At 39.1% G+C, this 23,239-nt stretch overlaps 1 protein-coding gene across 1 annotated transcript; it reads right to left on the reverse strand.

Annotated features, from left to right (window-relative positions):
• Positions 1 to 264: 264 nt before the first annotated feature.
• LOC146811145 (uncharacterized) lies at positions 265 to 22,270 on the reverse strand. The gene is made up of 3 exons (XM_085615040.1): positions 22,161 to 22,270; positions 14,550 to 16,851; positions 265 to 819 (listed from the first exon to the last, which is right to left on the reverse strand). The coding sequence occupies exons 2-3, from the start codon at positions 16,806 to 16,808 to the stop codon at positions 265 to 267; spliced, it is 2,814 nt and encodes a 937-aa protein (XP_085471166.1). The 5' UTR covers positions 16,809 to 16,851; positions 22,161 to 22,270.
• Positions 22,271 to 23,239: the final 969 nt, after the last annotated feature.

A 23,239-nucleotide genomic window follows, 5' to 3' on the forward strand; every position in this document is an offset into this window, starting at 1 on the left:
CCTTCAACCATGGTTACACGGTCACTTATGTCAGTGCAGATTTTATTCAATTTTCGAATGCCCCCTTCTAGTTTTTTTGCAGCCTCTTTAGCTGAACGGTTATCATCATGAACCTCCTCTGAGGATTCTTTTATAGAGGTTAAAATGGAAGCTAAAGAGGGTTCAGCCTTGTCTTCTGGAGCATTTTCTACGTTCTCCCAAAGTGGCACATGTGTAACATCCTCATCAAGGGGGTAGGACATCTGTGATTCTGGATAGTCCCACTTAACTGGCTACGCCTTTTAGCCTTGCTTCTTGCCTTCCTAGGGTGTTGCACTGTTCCAGTGTCTGTAGGTGATTCCTCACTGTTATCTTCACTTGTATTAGACCCACCCTCATCTGTGGTAGTATCAGAGCCATCCAATACCAAGTAAAACTTTTCACCCCCTTGCTCCGGGGTCCAAGGGACTTGATGGCCAGAACTGGCTTCCAATTTCCGGATGTAGTTATTGGTGCCAGCTGCAGGGGGTTTGAGGGCTTCTTCTGAGAGACCAGATGTGGGGTCAGAAGATGCCATGATTCCCTGTACAGCTGGACCCCTGGTATCTTCTTCTGTGGGCGGACAAAAGGCACTATCAGATCTTCCGTGGCTTCATGTTGTCTGGTTAAAGTTCCCATCTCTGCTAATTGCATCGCTGCATGAGTTTCCTTTAGTGAAGTTATTTCTTGCTGGGAAGCTGGGTCAATTAGTTTCATTGGCAACGAGCCTTCAGGCGCGTTTTCAGGGGGAAATATGAGGATTGTGGGGTTGACCGTGGGATTTGTTGTGGAAGGTGGTGCCTTAAATTCAGAAAACAACTTGGCTTCCGAGAGCTGAGATCCCACTGCTTCCTTTTGTGCTCCACCCCCCCACACCCCCCCCCAAGCCTCCCTGTCAACTTCTTGTTGTAACTATCCTTCTGTTTGCCTTTGGGCTGGTTCTCCGCCAGTCCAACATCTCGGAGTTGGTGCTGGCTTGGGCTGCTCTCGATTTGTTGATTTTGCCTGTTTTAGCGCCCCTGGTCGTCATGACTTAGATCCGGCACCGCTGAGTTCTTTTGTGCAGCCGAATCACCAAGTTGAAGGAGGCTAACGCGGATACAAGTGACACAATGTAGCGCACCAGCAAGCAAATAAACAGAGTCCGAAGCCTCGGGTGCACTCGCAGTTACCGACACCCCGCGTACGTTTCCAAATTGTTCGGCATCCTTGATATGCATATCAAATGCAACCAGCTGAAGGTATAGACCGGTCACCGGCAGTCCACTTGCTCTCTGAGTCGGCATCAGCATCGCAGGGCACATAGCTGTTGATTGATGTGCCTGGCATGAGCGGCTGAGTGGCGTGAGTTCAAGCTAACTCCATCTTGCTCCCCTCCTACACTTTTTCTGCAAAGTGCCTATGTGTAGATTTTGAACCATAGATCTGCCGCATTATAGGGAAAACTAGCAACACTATACATTTTTAAATAAGAAGACACACAGGGGAATCCAGGATGGGGTGACTTGTTGGGATCTCAACCTTGCAAACCTCAAACTTTGTAAAAAGAAAAACACATTTTCCTCACATTTCTGTGTTGCAAAGTTCTGGAATCTGCGTGGATTCACAAAATACAACCCACCCTGTATTTCCCAAAGTCTTCTGAGAAACATGGAGCCTCACTTGAGTGGGTAGTCCTAGTGCTGCCAACAGGAAACGGCCCAAAATGCAGCATGGACACACAACATTTTCACACTGAAAAAATATACTTTTTTTGCAAAGTGCCTAACACATCTTGAACCCTAGCTCTGCCGGCACCTATGAAAACCTAGCAAACCTATACCTTTTTGAAAACTAGACTCCTAGGGGAATCCAGGATGGGGTGATTTGTCTGGCTCTCACTAAGTTATGTTACCCAGACTCCTTGCAAACCTCAAACTGGTTAATGCAAAAAACACATAATCCTCACATTTCTGTTTTGCAAAGTTCTGGAATCTTCGTGGAGCCACAAAATTCCACCCACCACATATTCCCAAATGTCTTCTGAGAAAAATGGTACCTCAGTTTTTTGGGTAGGCCTAGTGTACGCGACATGAAACGGCCCAAAACGCAATGTGGAAACACCACATTTTCACAGTGAAAACTGACACTTTTTTTGCAAAGTGCCTACCTGGAGATTTTGAACTCTAGCTCTGCCAGAACCTAGTGAAACCTAGGCACAGTATACATTCTTGAAAGTTATACACCCTCAGAAATCCATAATGGGGTGATTTTTTTTTCTCTTACCGTGTTCTGTTACCCAGAATCCCTTGTAAACCTCAAACTGGGTAATATATTAAACACATTTTACTTACATTTCTGTTTTGCAAAGTTCTGGAATCTGTGTAGATCCACAAAATTCCACCCACCCCACATTCCCAGAAGTCTTCAGAGAAAAATTATACCTCAGTTGTGTGGGTAGGCCTAGTGCCCGCAACATGAAATGGCCCAAAACACAACATGGACTCACCACATTTTCACACCCTTTTTTGCAAAATGCCCAGATGATTTTGAACCCCAGCTCTTCTAGCACCTAGGGAAACTGAGCTAGCCTATACATTTGTAAAAACTAGACATGCTGGAAAATCTAGGATATGATGACTTGTCTGGCTCTCACCAGGTTCTGTTACCCAAAATCCCTTGCAAACCTCTAACTTAGTAAAAAAAAAAAAAAAAATCTATATATTTCTATGGTGCAGTTTTGGAATATCCATGGACCTACAAAATTCCACCCATCCTGCATTCCCAAAAGTCTTCTGAGAAAGATTGTATCTCATTTGTGTGGGTAGGCCTAGTGCCCGTGACAGGAAACGGCCCAAAACATCACGTGGACACATCACATTTCACAGTGAAAACTGACACTTTTTTTGCAAATTGCCTAGCTGTAGATTTTGAACCCTAGCTCTGCCGGCACATAGGGAAACCTAGCAAACCTATACATTTTTAAAAATTAGACATGTGGGGAAATCTAGGCTCTCACCAGGTTCTGTTACCCAGAATCACTTGCAAACCTCAAACTTTGTAAAAATAGAAAATATTTTCCTCACAGTTCTGTGTTGACCAGTTCTGGAATCTGTGTGGATCCACAAAATTCCACCCACCTCGCATTCCACAAAGTCTTCCAAGAAAAATGGTACCCTACTTGTGTGGGTAGGCCTAGTGCCCACAACAGGAAATGGTGCAAAACGCAACGCGGACACACCACATTTACATAGTGAAAACAGACCCTTTATTGCAAAGTGCCTAGCTGTAAATTTTGAACCCTAGCTCTGCCGGCACTTAGGTAAACCTATCAAACCTATACATTTTTGAAAACTACACCCAGCGGAATCCAGGACAGGATAACTTGTCTGGCTCTCACCAGGTTTGCTTACCCACAATCCCTTGCAAACCTCAAACTTTGTAAAAAAATACCATGTCACATTTGTCCTTCACTGGGAACCAAACACCCTAGTGTAGCGCTTGACTCTCAGTGGGTAGCGTTGCAGAGCAGTCTAAGGCTTACTCATTGTAGGTGGTTTGGGCTAGTAATTGCCATTACAGGTGTGCAGAAATAAAACCCAATAATTGGTTGCCCAGTCTATACTTTGCTTTATAAAAGTAAGAGTACATTTATTAGACACACACACACTACTCAATACTATGCACCAATTTACAAATATACATAAGCTGTTGGAAGTACTTTGTTACATTGCATAACATCTCCACCCCTGCTGCAAGGGGGGGTCTATTACCACCAATCCCATGTATGTACATCATCTTGCCCCCTACTGCACTGGGTTGACAGAAACTGGAGCGAGGGCCTTACCAGCTGGCACCATCCCAGTGGCGACTCAACCCATCATCTCAACAAGAATTAAAAATAGGTACACCTGCCCTGGGGACACATAACCCTGACTGAGCATCTTATACTGACACTAAAATATACACCTCTACATCTTAGTGGCTAACATTCTGGGTTGTTCTTCCCCTAACGCAGTAGCAAGAATACATGTTTGGGCATCACTTTAAATGAGGTTCTTCTCATATCTATAACATTTGGAATGCATTGCAATCACATCCTCTAAAAGGCATCACAGGTAAAATCACAGGATTAAGCATATACAGCCAGTCACCCTAGCAGGAATGTCTGGCAACATATCTCCACTTTGCTTATGACTCCACCATACACAAGTACTTCACATTACACATTTGACTTATAGTTCCTCTATAAGAAATACCATTGGTAAATGCAAAAGTTACGCAGCGGCGGTGTAAATGAGGTGCAAGGGGCTTGTAAATCGGCCCCATAATGTCTAAGAATGGACTTAGACAAGGTAGGGGTATAGGGCTCATGCACCTGTATACTCACCATTGTTATAGTGTACCCAGATAGAGGGGTGACTGATCTATGCCAGGGCAGTGGGTTGTAGGGATGGCACACAGGGATGTGTGCCATGTCGACTCTTCACTTTGTTCTGCATTAAAACACGCTACCTGCAAAGGCAGTGTGTGAGTCTAAAGGTACAGGACCTCTAAGGGTGGCACAATAAATGATGCAGGCCTTCTCTGGTCACAGTGCCCTTGGTACCTATGGTACCATTTACCAGGGTCTGACCTTTGGCCTGAGATGCCAATTGGGTTAAGGCTTCAATGCAGTTTTAGGGAAAGAACATAGGCCCTGTGTACGTGATTAGCAGCAGCCCAGGGCACCCTCAGTCAAAGCACATTAGCAATTCAGCATAAAGTGGGAGCAACCATGCAGAAGGAGGGCACCTTCTCACATTTCCCAAGATGGTTGCCGAAATCTAGAGAACATGGGGGCATATTAACAAGCCAGGGGATAAAATTATCGCCGCTTTAGAGACAGAAAACTGCCGCTAAAACTGCGATAATGGGCTTGATAATATGCTCTATGGAATTCCAATTGAAGCCCATGTTAGACGTCCTTCACATTCAACATGGGCATCAATTGGAATGCCATAGAGCATTTTATCAAGCCCATTATCTCCGTTTTAGCGGCAGTTTTCTGCCGCTAAAGCGGCGATAATTTTATCGCCTGGCTTGTTAATATGCCCCCAGGTGAGTCCAGGGAGGTATGGCATGCATGGATCCTCCAACATTTCCCTACCCAAAATCCCCTGAAAACCTCAAATTTATCTTAAAAAAACACTTTTTTCAATGTTTTTTTGCAAGGGATCACTGTGCCAGCACAAATGTCCTACCAACAATCATTCCCCTTGTTCTCCCAAGTAAAATGATACCTCACTTGTGTGGATGGGCCAAAGGCCTGTGACTGGGAAGATCCAAAAATATAGGGATGAAAGGTATAGCAACACAAGTGCTAAGCGCTACATTTAAAAAAAAAAGTTTTTAGCTAATTCTGCATTGGACAGCCACACAAGTGAGGTATCATTTTACTCGGGAGATCAAGGGGTCACTCCCCCTCCCTGGTGGCTAGTGGGTGGATCCCTGCTTGCATATCACCCTCCTGGGGCGAACCCAAAGCAGGGATCCACTAGGGAAGGGTACCATTGGAAAGGTGATATTCTCCCATTTCCCACAATACCTCTCCAATGTTTTCAGTGCTCAGAGGGCTGAGATAGCCCCACAAGCACCGAAACTGTGAAACTGAAACAACGTTTCAGTTTCTTTTTTCATTGTAATAATTACAGCACTCCATGCTCGGGATCATTCATTAGAATGAAAACCCTAACCATGCTTTGGGAGGTTGTTGAATCTCTTCCTCACCTCCCAAAGCAAAAAACAAAATATGGGAAATCCCTCTGCTGTTTACAGCAGAGGGATTTTTTGGAAGTGTGCTCATGACGGTATGGTTCCGTCATGAGCACACTTACACTTGTGCTCATGAGCATGGAAGGGGTTAAGGAGCGATGCTCTAGGTGCTCGTGGCCACACCAAATTTCCAAGCTCAGGACCAAAAACTTCTCTCCACAGAAAAAGATTCGAGTACACACGGGTTGTGGAACTATCAGCTTTTAATGATCCAGCATGACGCGTTTGAAGTGTTGCAGGTCCTATTGTTTTTAAACTGAACTTGCGTTGCTGTGATAGGTGAAGATCCAAAAGTGGGCGTGGAGGAATACCCCGATCCTGGCACTCCGAGTTTGTAGGTGCATGCGCTCCAGTTAAGTACCTCTTCCACAGTGGACAATGCTTGCCGCTTCCCCTCGCTCACATCAATGTCCCAAGTGCTGTGTTGCAAGCTCTACACCACCCTCCTCCAGCCGCTTTCATCCCATCCAATTTTATAACTGAAGTCAGTTTCAACAAGTGTTGATACTCTGTAATTATCTATATCTATATCTATATATATATCTATATCTATATTCACTGAAAAAACCATAGGTTTCACACACGTTATAGTTAGGAATTAGCATTTAAAAAACCTTAGAAATTCAGTGAAAAAACCATAGGTTTCACACATGTTATAGTTAGCTGGACATTTTACTCGTAAAAAACCAATGAAATTGCCCCGTTATAGTTAGTTCAGCTAACTATAACTCGCGCGCCCGCAATGCACTGCTGATGACGTCACATATTACATCACTCATGACATGGTCAGTGACATCACTCATGACATCACTGATGACATCTCAAATGACATCACTGATGACATCACTGATGACATCATCCTTGTGATAGAGTGGCAGACCTCCTCTCACCTTAATATAAGCTTTGATACACACATTCAAAAATAGAGACTAAAAATTTCAAAACAATGGACATACCAATACCAGTTACAACAACCTCTTCAGTAATTCTAAGATCCACATACACATCCACTCATTCACCAACAGTCCTATACAGTCACTCATACATGTACTCACTCATCATATGTACTCATACATCTATACATCCTGTTACACAATGCCACTCATCCATAGAGTTACTCACACACATAGTCACTCATGCTAATAAAGAATCAAACATACATTTACTTGCATATACAGTTATACACACACCACCACACTTACTTCTACGGAAACTTACACATACTTAGTCTTTTAAACAATCACTTATAGAAACACATACTTATTCATACAGGAACTCTTTCAATCTCTCACTTTCACATATACTCACATATATACACCAATAGTCACATATACTAGTTTAAAACGTATGTAGTTACTCCTGAAGACACTATTGAGACAGTCATTCACTCACTAACACACCCATACACACACTCATCCACCCATACAGTCCTGCACACATGCTGTGTTCAACACATACAAACAGTGAGTCACTCATTCATGCACCGATGCACTACGTAATACCCCCCACCGAACCATGCAGACACTCAGACTGATACTCAAAAAAACAACTAATAACCTAAATAGGCACCCATGTAGCTACTCACCAACCCATGCAGCCACTTATACACAAAGTGAGAGACTGATACAGATATTTACATATTTAAACATTATTCACTAAGCCATGTATTCACTATGATACACTTAATCAGTCAGTTACACAATCAATTTTTCAAAAACAAATCATCCATTTAGACACTTATATACCCATTTATTCTTCCATCGACCATGAGATATACATATATAAAACATATTTAATTTTCAGAATAACACACATTCACTAGATGATGTCATCAGTGATGTCATCAGTGATGTCATTTGAGATGTCATCAGTGATGTCATGAGTGATGTCACTGACCATGTCATGAGTGATGTAATATGTGACGTCATCAGCAGTGCATTGCGGGCGCGCGAGTTATAGTTAGCTGAACTAACTATAACGGGGCAATTTCATTGGTTTTTTACGAGTAAAATGTCCAGCTAACTATAACATGTGTGAAACCTATGGTTTTTTCACTGAATTTCTAAGGTTTTTTAAATGCTAATTCCTAACTATAACGTGTGTGAAACCTATGGTTTTTTCAGTGAATTTCTAAGGTTTTTTAAATGCTAATTCCTAACTATAACGTGTGTGAAACCCATGGTTTTTTCATTGAATTTGCAAGGTTTTTTAAATGCTAATTCCTAACTATAACGTGTGTGAAACCCATGGTTTTTTCAGTGAATTTGCAAGGTTTTTTAAATGCTATTTTTTTTTTATATTCTTCATTTTTTTCAAACATATTTTTATTTTAATTTTCTTATCTTTTATAAAGACTATGCTTTAATTTTTAAAATCCTTAAATATTTTTTTTATATATATTTTTTAAAATAAACATGTAAAATTTATTTCCAGATTTTTTTTTTTTTTTTTTTATAGTACGCGTACCGTAAGCTCACGGTAAGCGTACGGTTTACGCAACGTCCGTAATCTATCTACGCTGCTTGCGTATAGTTACGCACTTTGCGTAGCCGCGCGTACTGCGCGTGGGACGCGTGCGCGCTTACGCAACACGCGCACGTTACGCGGAAGTGCCGGGAAATGACTGTTATGCGCATGTGCGCAAGCGCGTGTCTTTTTTACGCGCACGCGTACTTTTTGCCGTAAGCGCACCGTAAGCGTACCGTAAGCGTACGGTAGGTCATGTGATCTTGAAACACAACTTTTGATTGGTTGAAACTACTTTCAGTTCTAGAACTCTCCTACACCACACCCATTCCCCTCATTTCTGCTTGTGATCCCTTGGGAGAAGGAGCTGGTTTGTCTTTGGGATACGATGGCAGAACAGCAGAGCTCTTCTGAGAGTGAGGCTAGCACCAGCAGCACTGTCTTGAGGCAGAGAGCGAGGAAAGTAAAACCTTCTTATGTTTGGGATTATTTTACTTTTCCAGAAGGCCAGCAAAAGGTGAATGCACCCTTAGTTACTTGCAAGCTGTGTCAGCGTGTACTTTCTAGAGGTAATCCTGACAGGAAGTATTCCTTTGGGAATCACACCATGATGAGGCACCTCAAGGATGTACACAAAAGGACACATGCTCAACTTTTTGGAGGTAACTCTTCAGAAAGACGAGCCAGTACATCCACAGCAGCTCAGCCTGGACCATCACCTGCAGAGCTTACTCCTTCTTCTGCAGCTCAGGTGAGCCCTTCATCTGTGGGGGGAGAATCTCCTTTTGCTGGCCCTCTGGAAATGAACCCTCGATTTCGGAAGGTTGATATTCATTGCACATTTTGTAAAGCTCTAATTTGTTATAGGGAGACCAGTGTTTCCCTAGTGAATAACAAAATAGATCAGCACATTTGTAGCTTTGAATGATTTTCCCATGGTTCCTTTCCTCTGTCCCTGCATGAACACAACGGTTCTTTTAAGAGCCAACCTTATCTTTCATCTTTTTTTTACATTTTTTTTAAAAAACTTTTTTTTTTTACCGTACGCGTACGGTAAGCGTACCTTTTTTTTTATTTTTTAAAAAAAACACTAAAAATCATTTTTCACATTACAAGGTCCTTGAAAGACTACAATTATTACTATTGACTTACCATACTCACTGAAAAAAATATTTATTCATTTGTTTTTTTAAAAAATAGTTTTTAAAATGGTTGTAGTTTACGAAAATTTTCTATATCGATCTGAAAAAAAAGAAAAAAGTATTAATATTTTTAAAACATTTTATAATACAGTACACATATTTACATTTTTTCCCAAAAAATATTTTTGCCTTATTTTTGCTGTTTTCAGAATATATTGCATTTCACTATAAATTGTGAAAGCAATTGCATTCATCATTTTACAGCGGGCAAAAAAAAATAACAATCTCAAAGATTGTATTAAAAAAGCCCAGAATCTCTTCTCACTTAAACTTATCATTACAGAAATGCATATTATTCTTAAAAAATGTCATCTAAAAACAATACTTTTTTCTTTAAAATACCGTCTGATATTTTTGTTTCAGAAGTACATTCACAATAATATATCTCAAATAACTCCAAAATACATCTGATTTTATTTCCTTTAGGCCAAATAGTATTTTTTATTCTTTCCCTGGAATAAATTTCCAAGGGAAAACCATTAAAATTCTAAAGTTTAATCTGTCCAGATCTCACCGATTCTCTGTAACATTTTGGTTCACGAAAATTTTTCGAATAATTTATTTAGTCCACAATAGAATTGCTTACTTTTCCACATGGCCAAATAGTAATTTTTGAAATTATTTTTGAAAAAATTTCCAGTGGCAGTCCAATAACATTCCAAAATTTAAAATGTGCAGAAGTTACCGATAATCTCTAAATTATTGGTTTTTCAAAATTGCATTAAAAATTTAAAAAGTCCACATTACAATTGGTTATCTTTCCTTTAGGCCAAATGATAATTTTAAAAATCTTTTTTCTACAAAATTGCAATGGTAATCCTGTAAAATGGTAAAATTATTTTGTCCAGATCTTGCCAAGTCTCTCTAAAATTTAGGTTTCAGGAAGATTAGATAGGAATTTGCTAAATCAAAAGGCAAACGTTGTTTGAAAATCAATTGGGAATCATTACACAGTGTCCATCCTTTTTCACATTTTAGATAAACTGTGTAATGTCCAGAAGTAACAGTAGGTCCATCATGGAAAATTATTGCAACAGTTACAAAAGTTTTTCCTGAAATTGATAATTGCTGTCCTGTAAACTTCTTTATTAAAGTATCCAATTTTGATCCATCAGCTCTACATCGTTGCATCATTAAAATTACATACTGTCCGTATTCCCTTAAAATTAATGTTGATAACATGTCAGAATTACACTCACCACATTTCATGCTATGATTAGCATCTTTAACTAAGTTTGCAAAAGTGACTGTTTTACTCTCTGGCAATGTCAAATAAATAAACCTTTCATTATCAACAATAGAACCACTTATATTATAACAATTATCACAACTATGTTCCCATTTATAAGAGAGACCAAAAAAAATGTCAATGGGAACTCCTTCTTCTTCCACTACCTGAAGAAAATACATCAAAAATTCGTGAGCATCTTGCTGTTCATTTTGAGAAAACTGTGTTCGTCCTGAACATACATCTAAAAGTTTTCTAATATCAGTAGCACTTTCTATTTGAGTTTTATCTTTACTCAGCTTTTGAAAAAGGAGACTGAGCTCTGAACAGAATCTTTTTCCCTGATTTATTATTATCTGCTCTTGCAAACTTTCCAGATAAAAAGCAACATTCAGCACTACATTTGCGTAGCAGTTGACACCAGAGCTATTTTCAAAATGACATCCTACAACCTGTTCTTCATTTTCCTTATTCTTTTTGCTTGCAATTACATCACTCCTCTTTTTTTTCCTCTTCTCTACATCTTCATTACAGATATTCTCATTTCTCCTTTTACGAGAAACTACACGTTTCTCCAACACAGGATACTGACCTAAATGAGGAGCATAGCTTCTTCTTAATCTATTATACTCCTTTACACAGTTTGTATCAGCACTAACTTTTGAGTCATCGAAGTCTATCATGAATAAACCTGATAATGTTTTGACTCGTGACAAAGCAACATATGCCATACCTTCTTTGAACACACTAGATCCAATGTTCACAAATGCACAATCTACAGTCAATCCTTGAGACTTGTGAATAGTTACAGCATATGCTAGAGAAAACGGAAACTGCTTCCTACGTACATATAAGTCTTTCACAAGCATGAAACGAACTGAACAACGACAAATGTCTTTAACTTCCTCTATCTGATCAAATTTTATTTTTAACCATTCAATTCCATCTTTTTTCTGATAATTAATAAAACCCACAACTCTTCCCATCGCTCCATTTACTAAGCCTTTTTCAACATCCAAATTTCTCCTTAAAAACACTCTACAGTTCATGCAAACATATAGATTTTTTTCTAATCCTGCTGTTTTGGAGATGTTCTTCTCTAGTGAGTCCAATTTATTTTTCAGTTTGCCTGTTACTGTGACAGTAATTCTTCCATCCTCAATTTTGTCCACTGCTTCCAATTTCATGATCTCTTCCTTTTCCAATTTCAAAAGCTCCTCATTGAATATTGAGCATTCACGTAGAGTTGGCATTAAGCAGATGACACTTTTGTTTTCTGCAATGTTCTTGTATATCTTCTCTGCAACTATTTCTTCCTTTGGAAATAAATTATGTAGCAGCCGAGTCTGTAATGCTTTTTTGCCAGCTTCTGTGAGTAGTCCAATCCTGATATCTTTCAGAATACTTCCATATTCTTCATCGTTTGCTTGCCTCATATTAGTTGTAAGTTCCTTGTACTCAAAGAAGGACCAAATATTTGTATTACCGATGCTTCCCAATGACTTCTTCGTGTCTTCATGTGTCACAGTATTAAACACTGGTTGTCCTTTAACCGGAGTAAGTTGCAAAAGATCCCCAAAAACGATGACGTGTTTTCCACCAAATAACACGTCATAGTCTGTCTTCAAAATTTGCTGCATTCTTAAATGCACAAAGGCAAGCATTAAGTTTGATACCATGCTCACCTCATCAATAATGAGAACTTGCATCTTCTTCAATACTCTTGAAACTTCCAAGCATGCTTCTCCAGTTAGCTTGTTGAATTGTATTTTGTTCTCATGCTCCACTGGTAACATTAGCAAACGATGTAAGGTGATTCCTTTTATGTTATATGCTGCTAACCCAGTTGGAGCAGTAACCACACAAGACAAAGTAGAATCTGTTTTTTGCTTTAGGTAGCTTCTGATGACTTTAATTAGGAAACTTTTTCCAGTGCCAGCTTGTCCGCTTACATACATCCTGATTGGATGAAATGATGTGCATGAGCACTCTTTTTTTTCATGTAGAAATCCGTGTTCAATTTTGTTTTTGATCTCTTCATAAATTTGTTGCTGCTCTTGATTCAGTTGTCTTTCCAAATTTTCTAAGTCTATAAATTCTTCTTGAGCTTGATTCATAGCCGTTTCCACTTCATTCATGGCTATTGATGCTTCATTTTCAACGATTGGTTGTCCTAGGGGATCTTGACTGTATGTTCCTGAACTTTGGCTGTCCTGAGAACTGTCTCTAGCAATTTCTGCTGCAATTGTAGTTTCCTGTTCAATTTCTTCATTTAACATTTGCAGATAAGTTGAGAATGTACTGCATTGTATGCTGTCTTTGCAAGCATTAAAAGAATCTTCATAGCTCTGGAATTCTCCCAGTAGTTCATCCTCTGAACGCCATGGTTTAAACAACTGTAAAAGAGCCAAGTAGTAAAATTCTTTCTTGTCGGTAGTGTCGCAACTCAGCTTCCGGTGATTTATCAAACTTCCTTTGGTTTGCTTCACCAAACATCCTTCTTCACCAACGACTTTATATTTTCCATTATTGATGTCTTCTGCAGCTTTCCGTGAATAAATGTAGTTCTGCAGCACTTCATAGAGACACATGTTCTCCAGATGATGACTTCTCTTGGGATAATATGTGTCCAACATGTTTGTTTTCAATATATCTGTACTTTCAGGTTCGAACTGTGCCAAATATTCAATTTCTCCAACAGATTTCAGTACCCGATTTCTCATTGCTGCAAGGCCTAAACTTGCCCAAATTATTCTTCTTGACTTCGAGTAGAGACTTGCAGAAGATAATCTATCTGAACATTCGTAGGATCCAATTTCTCGATGCGATAACATCTTCAAACTGAAACTGTACAGCTTCTTACTGACAGTCTTCTCGTGAGAAATCTCTTCCCACATTTCCTTCAATTCTGTTTTTTCTGATTTCGTAATGTAAGACGTTACATATCGAGCAACAGCAATGGAATTGTCAGCAACATACTGTATATCCATGTTAGCGTTCCACATGGATAAAATGACTGGGTTGTAGTCATTTATATTTTTTGATTCTTCTTTTCTTTTAAGGTTGTAGGTATTCTTAGGTGATTTTCTTGTGATAGTATGTCTCACAGCTGACATAAAACTGTTGACTCTTCCATTTGTAAGAACAGGTCTAGGAAATCCAAATCGGCATTTAGTGTAGTATTTTTCTTTGCTCTTGTATTTCCGTCGACAGTATTTTCCACACCGATGACTTTGGAAACGTAGAACTTGCTCCTTTAACTTGTACTCTTCTGTGCTTTTAGGTATAGCACATGTTGCATATTCTTCAATGTAAGATAACACTGCTTCATCAGTATCTGTTCCAAACTTTGGGGCATCCTTGATCCACAGCAGCATATGAATATGAGGAGCACCTCTTGCCTGGTACTCTTTTCTCCAAAAGAAATCCACTACTTCTCCAAGGGGTGGATTTTTTTTATTGCAGATGAAGGACATCATAGCCTCAAATCTATGATTGAAATATCTGCAAACATTAACCGGATCCAATGAGCACAGTTCTCCTGCTGTCTTGTATTCGATGTTTTCAATGTTTGAATTGGCCTCTCGTAGAAAATCCAGTAAATCATCCCAAGCGTACTCGGCGCAGCTTAGGGTAAGGAACCATGTTGGTGTTCCTAAATTGCGTAACATGCATTTTAGTTCACCATGGCGTCGGTACCAATATTCATTTGTCCCACGCTGACAAGCCATCAGATTGATCAGTTGTGTTTCCAAATGATCATCTCGGTGCTGCACTTTCTCCATAAAATCCTTAGCAGACACATTTTGTAAATGTACTCCACTTTTTAAAATGTGATTTACTGCATAAGACAGTGCAGACAAGTCGCTTTCAAATAAAAGATGGAACAAATAAGGGATACTTTGTCGAAATCTGGGATCTTCAGCATATAGTCTTGTAGTCCGATACTCAGAAGCTGGAATCTGTTCCGGACGTTCATCGTATCGTCCTCCTTTTCCTTTAGGAAACAGCTGGGGAAAACATCGAGCTTCCAAGCTCTCCTCCCATACACTCACGGGATTTCCTTTTGCTTTCTTCATCTGAAAGAGATCAATATTGTCTCCCATAACTTCTTTCGAATGGAGAGGATGTATGCTAAAATGTTCATAAATTTCTTCTTCCTTTGACTTGTCCACTTTTTCAATTTGTCCACTTGGTGTTTCTGTATCTCCTTGTAAATCTTCTTCTTCTTCTTCTTCTACTATATAAATTGATTCATACCATTTGTTATTTTTTTTCAAATACAAATTTGCTCTTTGTACTTTCCGCACATCTACCAGCTCCTGCCAAATCTTCTTATTCTTTGTAGGTACACCATTAACCAGAATAATTAATGGTTCAGTTTCCAAAGTATCCGCATCAATAGTTTCCATATTTTTTTTCAAATCCAAGGGCAAATACACCACTCTACCTTTTAAACCTCTCACTAAATCTGAAGGAGGTAATTTACCAGTTTTGGGCTCCATACGTACTATGGTCTGGAACGGATGAACACATTGAATGAGTATAGACTCATATGTATTTAATTCAGAAAGTTCAGCAGGAATAGCATCCAATTCTAAATTATTATGTACAGCTCTGGTCGGCATTCTATTTTCCTCTAACTTGTTGTAGCAGTATTTACAAATACGCTGATCTTCACCCAATTCAAAACAATTTTCAAGAAATATATATGTTGCAAAATCCATCCACTTATAATTATCTTCATTTTCACTCTTTCTGTAGAGATCAACATTCCTAGTTTGTTTTCTATAATGAGTTCTGCGGCAACAAATACAAGTAACATTTGGTCTTTCATTAGAGACTATTGCAAATTTTGTTATGTGATCATTAAATGTCTTACTTACACAAGGTTCTACATTCTCTTCCACTTCTGCCTCATTTACTGTGTCCTTCTCTGCACTGTTTTGTTCAGGACCAAAGTAACAAAACTGAATTTCATCAACAACCTTCTCTACATCTGATACCGTTCCTCGGAACAGAGCCCTATTCAATTCATTTAACTTTATTGCTGGACTTTTGGCAAAATACAACCGTCTCACAAACTTTCTCATTTCAGTATGATGAACAGCCAGCATCCTAAAATGATGGAAAACACTATTGCACACTTTTCTAGATAGACAAGCAAGAGAATGACCCTGCAAACCAGTATTCTCTCTCACTCTGCATGGATCCAGACTTTGAAGCACCTTAATCTTTTGTTTTACACTTTTTTTACTATATTCTCTTAGAAACTCTCGAAATCTGTCAATAGATTCCTGACGCACAGTGCAAATACTACTACAATTCCAAGTGTACACTGGGGCTTTAGGACGTCTCCCCATTGCCTCATCTGCCATCACTTGTACCTCATCTCTTGGAACCATTATCTCCTTCTCCATTATGCAACCATTTTTTACTTCGTATGAACGACCTCTGGTGTCAACTGCATGCAGCAAACTATTACTTTGAAAATAGCTCTCTTCATTAAAAAAAGGTTCACTACTTGAGCTATGCATCCACTTTCCTAAAAACACTTTACAAAAATTTGTTCTGTTCACTACTCTTTTGCTTTTGCTTTGTGATTTCAGTACATTAACCATTTTATCTAATGTACGCATCCTATTCAAAATTAATATGAATAGTTTCCTTTTTAATTCTAATGCCTTTGCTGCAATGGCTTCAATTTCTTTTTTTCTCTTATAATATTTAGCCTTTTGCTTATATTTCTTTATATCCTTTATCAAATTGGACATAACTCTTCTCTGAAACATTTTTCTACGTATCTCTTTAAATGCTGTTTTTCTGTTTATGTTAAACTTTTCAATTGCAGAAGGTATATTTGCATTAACTAAATCCTCAATTTTTTGCTGTTCTGTAGGTTTTGTTACATTTTTCCGAGAACAGACATTTTGTACATTTTTGTTTGTTTTCAATATTTTGTTTAGGAATTGTCTTTTTTGCTTACCAGAAGATTTTTTCTTTTTCCCAACATCAGCATCTTCTACTAACTTTGGTCCTCCAGTTGTCCTCAAATATAGTTTTTTTTTTAGCGTTTTTTGAACTCGAGATTTTGTAGGCATCTTAAATTTTGTTCACTGTTCTTCAGCAATACCTGCAAAAAAACTAAAAAAAAAATTCTTTATTGAATTTAAATATATTACTACATTTCTTTTCACAATAGTCACAAAACGAAATTTCTTTGCCAATTTGAATGCACACAAACTCCTCTTTTTTTTTGGGCAAGTGAAAATCTGTATAACAAACTGTCACATTATGAAACCAAGCTGTTTTTTTTTCAGACCACCACCGTGTGTATTCTCTGTGACTGCCTACACTCCAGCAGGGGCAACCAGCCTTAGTGATGCTGAATGTATTTGCATTACAGACTTAAACCTGAAAACCCCACTCGCTTCTAATTACTGTGCATGACTATACATGGCAAGCACATGGGTGTGTGCTAAACCTCTGCTTCTTCCCCCAAAAATTCGCTCCTCTTTTCCATCTACTGCAACTGTGAAATCACCAGAGCAAGACGCAATACATTTCTGCCTATAATTCTTCTATGCACACAGAGTCATGTTTTCACATTAGTGCCAAAACGAAATTTCTTTGCCAATTTGAAAGCACACTTACTGCTCTTTTTTTTTCGGGCCAAGTGAAAATCTCTTTTTACACTTTGAAATCACTTTTACAGACTGACACATTCTGAAACCTTTTTTTTTAAATTTATTTAAATGCACATGTCCAAGCTGTTTTTTTTTCAGACCACCACCGTGTGTATTCTCTGTGACTGCCTACACTCCAGCAGGGGCAACCAGCCTTAGTGATGCTGAATGTATTTGCATTACAGACTTAAACCTGAAAACCCCACTCGCTTCTAATTACTGTGCATGACTATACATGGCAAGCACATGGGTGTGTGCTAAACCTCTGCTTCTTCCCCCAAAAATTCGCTCCTCTTTTCCATCTACTGCAACTGTGAAATCACCAGAGCAAGACGCAATACATTTCTGCCTATAATTCTTCTATGCACACAGAGTCATGTTTTCACATTAGTGCCAAAACGAAATTTCTTTGCCAATTTGAAAGCACACTTACTGCTCTTTTTTTTTCGGGGGCAAGTGTATATCTCTTTTTTCAATTTGAAATCACTTTTACAGACTGACACATTCTGAAACCTTTTTTTTTAATTTATTTAAATGCACATGTCCAAGCAGTTTTTTTTTCAGACCACCACCGTGTGCATTCTCTGTGACTGCCTACACTCCAGCAGGGGCAACCAGCCTTAGTGATGCTGAATGTATTTGCATTACAGACTTAAACCTGAAAACCCCACTCGCTTCTAATTACTGTGCATGACTATACATGGCAAGCACATGGGTGTGTGCTAAACCTCTGCTTCTTCCCCCAAAAATTCGCTCCTCTTTTCCATCTACTGCAACTGTGAAATCACCAGAGCAAGACGCAATACATTTCTGCCTATAATTCTTCTATGCACACAGAGTCATGTTTTCACATTAGTGCCAAAACGAAATTTCTTTGCCAATTTGAAAGCACACTTACTGCTCTTTTTTTTTCGGGGCCAAGTGAAAATCTCTTTTTACACTTTGAAATCACTTTTACAGACTGACACATTCTGAAACCTTTTTTTTTAATTTATTTAAATGCACATGTCCAAGCAGTTTTTTTTTCAGACCACCACCGTGTGCATTCTCTGTGACTGCCTACACTCCAGCAGGGGCAAACAGCCTTAGTGATGCTGAATGTATTTGCATTACAGACTTAAACCTGAAAACCCCACTCGCTTCTAATTACTGTGCATGACTATACATGGCAAGCACATGGGTGTGTGCTAAACCTCTGCTTCTTCCCCCAAAAATTCGCTCCTCTTTTCCATCTACTGCAACTGTGAAATCACCAGAGCAAGACGCAATACATTTCTGCCTATAATTCTTCTATGCACACAGAGTCATGTTTTCACATTAGTCCCAAAACGAAATTTCTTTGCCAATTTGAAAGCACACTTACTGCTCTTTTTTTTTCGGGGGCAAGTGTATATCTCTTTTTTCAATTTGAAATCACTTTTACAGACTGACACATTCTGAAACCTTTTTTTTTAATTTATTTAAATGCACATGTCCAAGCTGTTTTTTTTTCAGACCACCACCGTGTGCATTCTCTGTGACTGCCTACACTCCAGCAGGGGCAACCAGCCTTAGTGATGCTGAATGTATTTGCATTACAGACTTAAACCTGAAAACCCCACTCGCTTCTAATTACTGTGCATGACTATACATGGCAAGCACATGGGTGTGTGCTAAACCTCTGCTTCTTCCCCCAAAAATTCGCTCCTCTTTTCCATCTACTGCAACTGTGAAATCACCAGAGCAAGACGCAATACATTTCTGCCTATAATTCTTCTATGCACACAGAGTCATGTTTTCACATTAGTGCCAAAACGAAATTTCTTTGCCAATTTGAAAGCACACTTACTGCTCTTTTTTTTTCGGGGCCAAGTGAAAATCTCTTTTTACACTTTGAAATCACTTTTACAGACTGACACATTCTGAAACCTTTTTTTTTAATTTATTTAAATGCACATGTCCAAGCAGTTTTTTTTTCAGACCACCACCGTGTGCATTCTCTGTGACTGCCTACACTCCAGCAGGGGCAAACAGCCTTAGTGATGCTGAATGTATTTGCATTACAGACTTAAACCTGAAAACCCCACTCGCTTCTAATTACTGTGCATGACTATACATGGCAAGCACATGGGTGTGTGCTAAACCTCTGCTTCTTCCCCCAAAAATTCGCTCCTCTTTTCCATCTACTGCAACTGTGAAATCACCAGAGCAAGACGCAATACATTTCTGCCTATAATTCTTCTATGCACACAGAGTCATGTTTTCACATTAGTCCCAAAACGAAATTTCTTTGCCAATTTGAAAGCACACTTACTGCTCTTTTTTTTTCGGGGGCAAGTGTATATCTCTTTTTTCAATTTGAAATCACTTTTACAGACTGACACATTCTGAAACCTTTTTTTTTAAATTTATTTAAATGCACATGTCCAAGCTGTTTTTTTTTCAGACCACCACCGTGTGTATTCTCTGTGACTGCCTACACTCCAGCAGGGGCAACCAGCCTTAGTGATGCTGAATGTATTTGCATTACAGACTTAAACCTGAAAACCCCACTCGCTTCTAATTACTGTGCATGACTATACATGGCAAGCACATGGGTGTGTGCTAAACCTCTGCTTCTTCCCCCAAAAATTCGCTCCTCTTTTCCATCTACTGCAACTGTGAAATCACCAGAGCAAGACGCAATACATTTCTGCCTATAATTCTTCTATGCACACAGAGTCATGTTTTCACATTAGTGCCAAAACGAAATTTCTTTGCCAATTTGAAAGCACACTTACTGCTCTTTTTTTTTCGGGCCAAGTGAAAATCTCTTTTTACACTTTGAAATCACTTTTACAGACTGACACATTCTGAAACCTTTTTTTTAAATTTATTTAAATGCACATGTCCAAGCTGTTTTTTTTTCAGACCACCACCGTGTGTATTCTCTGTGACTGCCTACACTCCAGCAGGGGCAACCAGCCTTAGTGATGCTGAATGTATTTGCATTACAGACTTAAACCTGAAAACCCCACTCGCTTCTAATTACTGTGCATGACTATACATGGCAAGCACATGGGTGTGTGCTAAACCTCTGCTTCTTCCCCCAAAAATTCGCTCCTCTTTTCCATCTACTGCAACTGTGAAATCACCAGAGCAAGACGCAATACATTTCTGCCTATAATTCTTCTATGCACACAGAGTCATGTTTTCACATTAGTGCCAAAACGAAATTTCTTTGCCAATTTGAAAGCACACTTACTGCTCTTTTTTTTTCGGGCCAAGTGAAAATCTCTTTTTACACTTTGAAATCACTTTTACAGACTGACACATTCTGAAACCTTTTTTTTAAATTTATTTAAATGCACATGTCCAAGCTGTTTTTTTTTCAGACCACCACCGTGTGTATTCTCTGTGACTGCCTACACTCCAGCAGGGGCAACCAGCCTTAGTGATGCTGAATGTATTTGCATTACAGACTTAAACCTGAAAACCCCACTCGCTTCTAATTACTGTGCATGACTATACATGGCAAGCACATGGGTGTGTGCTAAACCTCTGCTTCTTCCCCCAAAAATTCGCTCCACTTTTCCATCTACTGCAACTGTGAAATCACCAGAGCAAGACGCAATACATTTCTGCCTATAATTCTTCTATGCACACAGAGTCATGTTTTCACATTAGTGCCAAAACGAAATTTCTTTGCCAATTTGAAAGCACACTTACTGCTCTTTTTTTTTCGGGCCAAGTGAAAATCTCTTTTTACACTTTGAAATCACTTTTACAGACTGACACATTCTGAAACCTTTTTTTTTAAATTTATTTAAATGCACATGTCCAAGCTGTTTTTTTTTCAGACCACCACCGTGTGTATTCTCTGTGACTGCCTACACTCCAGCAGGGGCAACCAGCCTTAGTGATGCTGAATGTATTTGCATTACAGACTTAAACCTGAAAACCCCACTCGCTTCTAATTACTGTGCATGACTATACATGGCAAGCACATGGGTGTGTGCTAAACCTCTGCTTCTTCCCCCAAAAATTCGCTCCTCTTTTCCATCTACTGCAACTGTGAAATCACCAGAGCAAGACGCAATACATTTCTGCCTATAATTCTTCTATGCACACAGAGTCATGTTTTCACATTAGTGCCAAAACGAAATTTCTTTGCCAATTTGAAAGCACACTTACTGCTCTTTTTTTTTCGGGCCAAGTGAAAATCTCTTTTTACACTTTGAAATCACTTTTACAGACTGACACATTCTGAAACCTTTTTTTTTAAATTTATTTAAATGCACATGTCCAAGCTGTTTTTTTTTCAGACCACCACCGTGTGCATTCTCTGTGACTGCCTACACTCCAGCAGGGGCAACCAGCCTTAGTGATGCTGAATGTATTTGCATTACAGACTTAAACCTGAAAACCCCACTCGCTTCTAATTACTGTGCATGACTATACATGGCAAGCACATGGGTGTGTGCTAAACCTCTGCTTCTTCCCCCAAAAATTCGCTCCTCTTTTCCATCTACTGCAACTGTGAAATCACCAGAGCAAGACGCAATACATTTCTGCCTATAATTCTTCTATGCACACACAGTCATGTTTTCACATTAGTGCCAAAACGAAATTTCTTTGCCAATTTGAAAGCACACTTACTGCTCTTTTTTTTTCGGGCCAAGTGAAAATCTCTTTTACAGACTGACACATTATGAATCCACCATGTGTAACTACAACAAAAACAATTCCCATTTCTATTATTCATTTCTTAAGTTACCACATACATCCCCTCTCAAACTGTAAACTCACCTTTAAAATTAGTTAGTTGTGAAAGAAATGTGTCACTCAAACAGCAGATTATCAGAGCCAGGATCTCTGTTCTGTACACCTCTCTCCTCTCAGCAGAACCAGATAATGGCAAACTTTCCCTCTATTTTTCCACACATATACATGTAAGTTTCAAATCTCAGTGCTTCCCCCTTTTTTTCAAATGTAATGACACATTTCTATTGGTTGAAAACCAACCCTTTTCCAAAAGTACCCTGCCCCCAACTTGACTTCTGCCTAGTACCCTTCCCCCAACTTGACTTCTGCCTGCTACCATAGCAACAGCTCATGGAACACTGCTGTGTGCAGTTAGGTCAGAAGTTCGACACACAATGTTTCAATTCCACAGAGCAAGAGTGCTTGACTTTTCAAACCTAACTGCAAATCCATAGTACTGTTCTTTGGTTACACATTTTTTTGTACCAATACAAAACATGCTTCTATTAATTTTCACATACAGCCTAGTTTTTTTTCTAGAATGGTATGAAACAGCCAATCAGTTCTTTTTGTTTTGTAAAAAATATGTATGCCTCCATTTCCAAACTGTCTTTCTTTTCATATTGCCATTCTACTGAAAGACACCTCCTGAGTGCATCCAGTTCTCCTTTGAAGATGTTCACAGTGTGGATTGTAGGGCACAGCTATGTCTTCTGGAGTGAAAAGTTTGCAGAGAAAACAGATATGGTGAGAGACCTTGCTTTGCCAAATGTAGACATTAAATGGATTGGTCAGAGAGGGTTAAAGTGGCACCAATTGATGCCATTGGTGAAATCCTTCATGCAAATCCAACACCCTGACCTCATAATAGTGCACTGTGGTGGCAATGACCTAGGCACTTTGACTGGGGTAGGTCTGGAAATGCTTATGAAGGACACCTTTGCACAACTGTTTACACTTTTCCCTAAAACTGCCTTTGTGTTTTCCAACATATGCCAAAGGCAAAAATGGAACTGGTCCAATCATTTCTGTCCGCAGATTGACAAAGCAAGAAAGCACGTCAACAAATCTGTTTCTGCTTTCCTCCGTGACTATGGTATGGGTGCCATTTACCACAACAACTT

Source organism: Triturus cristatus, chromosome 7, assembly GCF_964204655.1.
Source record: "Triturus cristatus chromosome 7, aTriCri1.1, whole genome shotgun sequence".
NCBI lineage: Eukaryota > Metazoa > Chordata > Amphibia > Caudata > Salamandridae > Triturus > Triturus cristatus.